Source organism: Spermophilus citellus, assembly GCF_964194105.1.
Source record: "Spermophilus citellus genome assembly, chromosome: 13".
In the NCBI taxonomy this organism is placed as follows: domain Eukaryota; kingdom Metazoa; phylum Chordata; class Mammalia; order Rodentia; family Sciuridae; genus Spermophilus; species Spermophilus citellus.
In genome coordinates, this window is record NC_138193.1 from 12,359,342 (window position 1) to 12,365,727 (window position 6,386).

The window sequence follows — 6,386 nt, forward strand, 5'->3', positions numbered from 1 at the left end:
CCTTCCTCCACCCTTATCAAGAACCTGCCCCTGGCTCCTACCTGTTGCCAAGGTAACCTGTCCCAGGAGTAGCCCTTCCCTACAGGGAGCTATAAGGTAGTTAGTGTATCCTGGGCTGCTCCATCCTGTCCTTCCCCTCCAGCCCACCTGTTTCCCACCTTTGGGCCACCCCACCGAGCATTCCTGGGCCTAGTCACACAGGCAGGAAGGAGAAAGATAAGGGGGGAAAGGCAGGAGAACACAGGAAGCCTAGGAATATAAAAAGGGCAGAACACCTCACTTCTGGGGATACCATGATGCCAGCTGTGGTCCCCTTCTCCCTCACAGGAGAAATCTATGTGACCCCTTTTTAAATAAACCCTGCTTTGTGTGCTGGCCTCAGCCTGCTTCTCTAATGCTCAAACTTCAACATGTGGGGAAGCAGGGCTCGTCATCCATAACCAGCGGTATCAGTGGGCCAGGACACTCAACCCTACGTTGTCTGGGGAAGGTGTGAAGAGCTACTTGGAGAACAAAATAAATGATACATTTGGTCGTGTCATGTAATGTGTCAAAGCCTAGGTCTATTCACAGGTACTTTGCTTCCAAATATCTGTGAACTTTTTTATGATATCAAAACCTCTGGGGCTGGAGTCGTGGCTCAGCGGCAGAGCGCTGGCCAAGCACATGTGAGGCCCTGGGTTCGATCCTCAGCACCACATAAAAATAAATGAAGATGTTGTGTCCAACTAAAAAATAAATATTAAAAAACCCTCTATTTGAGGCTAATTTATCATTAATTTAAGTATTTTCTGTAAATTATTTTTTTTGTAGTGCTGAGGATGAAAAACATAGCTTCACGTATACTAAACAGGCACTCCACCACTGAGCCACACCCCCTCCACTTTTCCACACAATTTTAAACTTCGAAAGCCTTTTTTTTTTTTTTTCTTTTTTAATCTTTGGAAAACTAATACTGAATACACTCAATAATTAAGCCGTCATAGGAATTGACTAAGATAGTGTAAAACTTTAAATTGTGGTCTAATATATACATAGAAAAGCTTAAAAACACGAGTATATAGTTTCACGAACACACCTGTGTATCCATTCCCTAGGTCAAGAAACAGAACAGAACACCACCTCTTCCCACAGGCAGGTCCCTCTCATGATGGCTTTCACTCATTTTTTTTAAGGGGCAGGTAATTGAGGATTGAACTCAGGAGCATGTGACCCCTGAGCCACATCCCCAGCCCTATTTCGTATTTTATTTAGCGACAGGGTCTCACTGAGTTGCTTAGCGCCTCACTTTTGCTGAGGCTGGCTTTGAACTCACGATCCTCCTGCCTCAGCCTGCCAAGACACTGGGATGACAGGCGTGTGCCATTGGGCCTGGCTTCAGTCAATCTTTCTTTTGATCCATCAGAGATAACCACTGTCCTTACTTCCAATACGCTCTAGTAATTTTGCCTATTTGGACTTAAGGTAAATAGAATCACACAGTAAAGACACTTTTGAGTCTTGTTCCTTTCACTTAACGTTATGTTTGTGAGATTCATCCACACTGTAGCTTGTAACAGTAGTTGGTTTTTCTTTCTGCACAGTATTCCATGAAGACATAATATATTTAACCATTCTGACCTCATTGGACATTTGGTTTATTTCCACATTAGGAGTATTTTTAACAATGATATGCACTGTTTTACATTCGTGTATAGTCTTTTGGTGCATATATTCATGCACCCCTTTGAAATTGTTTGGTCAAAGGTCTTATTTAACATTTGTAGATACTAAACAATTTTCCAGGGGTATAATCTGTAGTCTCACCAGCACCACAGGAGAGTTCTCATTTTCTACCTGTTCTCCAACTTTTAAATCCAGATAAAGTGCTGGAAGTGAAAATTTAGGGACTGAATTGAGGAGTACAGTGAATAAAACATATATAATCTTTATTTTATATAGAAGACACATAAATAATATTTTGTATATACAGTTAAAATAAATTTCATTTGTTTTTATTACCCTTATAACACGGCAACCAGAAATTTTTAAATTATTTGTGTAGCTTATACTATAGTCTATTGATAATGCTGCTCTACACCATAAATGCATAAATAAGATAGCTGAAAACCTGAAAATATACAATCTGTTAAAGTGTGAACATATTGGTTACAGAAATTAAACAGAATATTTGTTATGTAAGACAAGTTAACCCATTTAGTTCCACGTTTTCAATTCTTCCAATATTTTAATGAAATTAACATAGATGTATTAAAATAGATTGAAAAATTATAATCTGGAGCTTATATATCTGACATGTATATATATATTTTGTATAATACATGTGTATATTTTCAAATGCTCTAATTATTCGCCTATTTTCTCAGAAGGCTAAAACATTTATTTCAAATAAATGGTTCATTTGTTGCTCAATTTTTTAAAGTAGGTGTCCCACATCTGGAATGAAAGGACTTAACAGGTTAACTGCTCTATTCTTGCAGAGAATCCCCCAATGTAGATATTGCTACCTATCACCTGTTTACTAAATCAGAACTTGTTCTACAAGATGACTGAACTTCACCTTGTAGTGTGTCTTCTAAAAGAGTAAACCTTGGGGCTGGGGATGTGGCTCAAGCGGTAGCGCGCTCGCCTGGCATGCATGCGGCCCGGGTTCGATCCTCAGCACCACATACAAACAAAGATGCTGTGTCCACCGAAAACTAAAAAATAAATATTAAAGTTTTCTCTCTCTCTCTCTCTTTAAAAAAACATAAATAAAAATAAAAGAGTAAACCTTAACCCCCGGTTTAAAATAAAAGCCATACTCACACACAGATTCTTCCAGTAACAAAAGATTAGCCACATCCCCATAGCTAATGATTTAAATGATTTGCAACCCTTTTATAAAACCAGAAAATGAACCTCCACACACGGCCCAACTCAACTGCCCACAGAGTAAGCATACTCAAATACAACGGCAGAATCTGGTCTTCCTTTAAATTATGTATTGGTAACAGGTGGTGGTTGGGAGGGGCAAGACCATGAAGCTGGTCATAGACCAGATAAATGAATGGATGAAGGATTAAGAACCTCCACCTTCAGTATTATCAGAAGCTAAGTATGTCAGAACAACATCTATTGGCCTTTGACCCAGAAAGGAGGGTAGAGCCACAGGCACAGGAGATAGTGAAGTGGGAGGGGTTACTTCCCGGATACACCAGCAGAAACCCCAAAGCAAATCCTGCCCCAGCACAAGGCACTGGGCTCTGGGTCTCCAGTGGACCAATTACTGGCATTTTCCTGCAGGAGGACAAAACACGTTGTCATCCTCCCCCTGGTCAACAGCTGAGAAGGGGCTGAAAGGCAAAATTACAAGGTCCTACCCAGCTGCCCAGGGAGGCCTGGGAAAACTTCCCCAGGTCCTGGAAAAGGCACAGCCAGTGGGGCGCTTCTGAGAGTGGCCACCCCGGCTGCAGGGTGTGGCCGCTAACACCCAACTACCTTTAGAAATCAAAGCGCTCCTCCCAACCCTGAACAAAGCTCTCCAAAACCCTGGACCACAGGCCACCTCCCGCGCTGTCGCTCAGCGTCCCTCAGGTGTGCGAACCTGAGGGCCCGGCCCCGCGGCTGACTCACCCAGATCCAGGGCCTGGTCGCACCTGAGCAGAGCGGCCTCGGGCTGCTGCTGGCGCTGCAGGGTCCGCGCCTGGCTCGCCAGCTTGCGCAGCAGGCACTCGGAGGGGAAGCACTTCTCCAGCACGCAGCTCAGCACCACGTTGACGCGCCGCGCCTGCGGCCGCGCGGGCCCACACTCCACGCAGCGCTTGCAGACCGTGAGCCCGCACGGCAGGGTCACCGGCTTGTGCAGCAGCCTTCGGCAGCGCGGGCAGCCGAGCAGGTCGCGGGGCGCGATGGGCGCCGTGGACTGCTTTCCCTCGCCTTGCGCCTCGGTCGCGCGGCCCGGGGGAGACTGCCGCCACTCGCGCTGGCCCAGGGCGCGCGCTAGGCCGCCCGCCAGCTCCCCCAGCTCCTCAGGCCGCATCGCCCCGAGCCTCGCGGCTCCACGGAACGCGCCCAGGGCCTCGGGGAGGCGGCCGGCGCGGGCCAGCGCGTTGCCCAGCCGCAGGCACAGGCCGCGGTCCGGCTGCGCCAGGCCGGCCAGCATGGAGCGGAAGAGCTCGGCTGCCATCTCGTATTCTCCCGCGCGGAAGGCCTTGTCGCCCTTCTCTAACTGCTGGGCGAAGGGCTCCCCGCAGTCGCAGCGGGGACACTTGGGGGGCGGCGGCGGCACCGGCTCGGGGCTCATAGCCGCGGGTCTTCGGTGACGCGGACCCTGAGGGAAGACTCGGAGCAGGAAGGATGCTCGGCTGCCCGGAGCAGGGCGGCAGGAGCGCGGCCGCCGTCTTCGCCACCAGCCAGTCGCGTCTGGGGGAGGCGCGCCAGGCGCCGAGGCGACCACGCGCGGGGGCGGGCGCAAGGCTGGGCCGAGGGGCCAGCGCGGCGTGGGCGGCCGGACCGCGTGGGGCCGGGACCCCGCAGGGTGGAGGCGGGACGGGCGCTGCGAGCGCGGCCGCAGCCTCTGCCCACGCGAGCGCCCCCCGCGTCCCACCGCCTTACGTCAGCCAGGTCACTGTGGGAACCTCGCTCCGCGTCAGCTGCTCCTCCCAAGCCTCTCCCTGCTCGCCCCGGGGCGGCCCCGCGCGTATGCGCGCGCCTCCGCTTCCCGCTGTGGAGCCGCTAGGCGCGCGCCGGGCAGGTACGCGCCGGGGGCTTCCAGCTCGGTCGCAGAGCCCGCCAGCCTGCCTGTCCCCGAGGGAGGCCTGGCAGCCAGGCAACCTGTGGCTCTGCTCGAGAGAGGGCGGAAGAAGTGACCAGGACTGGGAACGCGTTGATTCAGGGAACTGTCTTCCTTACCTGGGGAGCCCAAGGGGGGCTCCCAGAACGCCACTCTGCATTTCATCAGAGACGAACTCGGATTTTAATGTAGGGTATGAGAAAATACCAAACTAGGTATGGGGAGGACAAGGGACTTGAGAAATTCACAATCATATTGTGCCCTTGATTAGGAAGCAGAAAGAGTATTTAAAAATGTCTCCTGCAACGGAGTCCTGCAGTCGGAATTGCAGGGAGGAAGGAGTGGAAGGCTGCGTTGATGTACAAACAACGATTAAATGAAAATCTTTCTGTGCTTATTAACCAGCCTTTAGAATTGATCATGATATAGCCTGCACTTCTCTACCTATTGCCCGCCCCCCCCCCGCGCGCATCCGTTTTATTCTATATTTTGGAATGCAGTAAAATACATCACCATACTCCAGAAACCATAGCTATTCATTATTTCAAGAAGAAATTTCTTTTTTTTTTAATTCGTGATGCTTTTTCTAAATATAAAACTGCTGGTTAAAGGAAATATAGATGACCCTGATCACATTTAGGGAGAGAGGAAATGCCTCAGTAAGCAAGGAGAGAACATTTTAGACTAATTTCTAAAAAGGAAAAAGAGCTTTGGCCAACCCTCTCTGGTCCTATAGTGAAGCAACAAAGTACAGAGCAAATGCTCTCCCTTTTCCATAAACGATTCTCTTCCTCCTGCTGTCTGTTTAGTTTCACTGATAAGTCGTAGCCAAAGTAGATTTTTGGTCTGTTTCTCATTGGTGAATTATTCCAACTTCCTTTTTCAATCTCTCTGGCCTTTTTCCTGCAGTCTGTGTAACAATTCACTTGTATTTGAAAGTTGTTGACACAAATTCACAACCAAACTACCAAGAAAGGGTGGTGCCTTCAGAGGAGTTAAACTTGCTGCAAAAAAAGACAGTATACCAAAGATGATTAAACATATAATCTTAGAACCTATTTTTCTTATTTTAGACAATTTTGTTTTTTAGAAAATAGAGACAGAAGCTTGCTGGAGTTATGGGTATTAAGAGAAAGAAGTTTTTGAAGCAAAAATATTAATGTGAGATTGATAACATTAGTGCAATGTGTTACAGAATAGCATAAAGACCAGAAGAAGAGAAATGCAAGAATATGGTCATTGTTCTAATACTGTGTGTGAAGAGGTATAATATCACCCTAAGGAAGATTGTGTGAAGCTAAAGATGTATACTCTAAACCCTAAAGCAACCACTGAGGAACACAAATCAGCTTCATCAAAGTCCCACCATGGGGATAAGATGAAATTATTCAAAAGAAAACAATCCAAAAGGAGGCAAAAGAGATAGATAATACTAATAGAAAACCAATAGCAAAATGTGAGATTTAAATCTAATGTTATCAATTAATGCTAAAATAATAGTCTAAATGCCATAGTTAAAAGGCAAAATTTTTCAAATTACATTTAAGAAACATGGTGGCCACCAAAACAAAAAAGAAAGAAAAGAAAAAGAAAAACATTTTAAATATGATGA

General features: G+C 47.2%; 1 protein-coding gene across 1 annotated transcript in view; it reads right to left on the reverse strand.

The window, feature by feature from the left end:
• Window positions 1-4,693, reverse strand: part of LONRF2 (LON peptidase N-terminal domain and ring finger 2) — a 42,878-nt gene extending 38,185 nt beyond the window's left edge. The window contains exon 1 of the mRNA XM_081264859.1: window positions 3,616-4,693. Within this exon, the coding sequence (XP_081120985.1) occupies window positions 3,616-4,285 (670 nt within the window). The 5' untranslated portion in view covers window positions 4,286-4,693. The remainder of the gene's footprint in view (window positions 1-3,615) is intronic.
• Window positions 4,694-6,386: the final 1,693 nt, after the last annotated feature.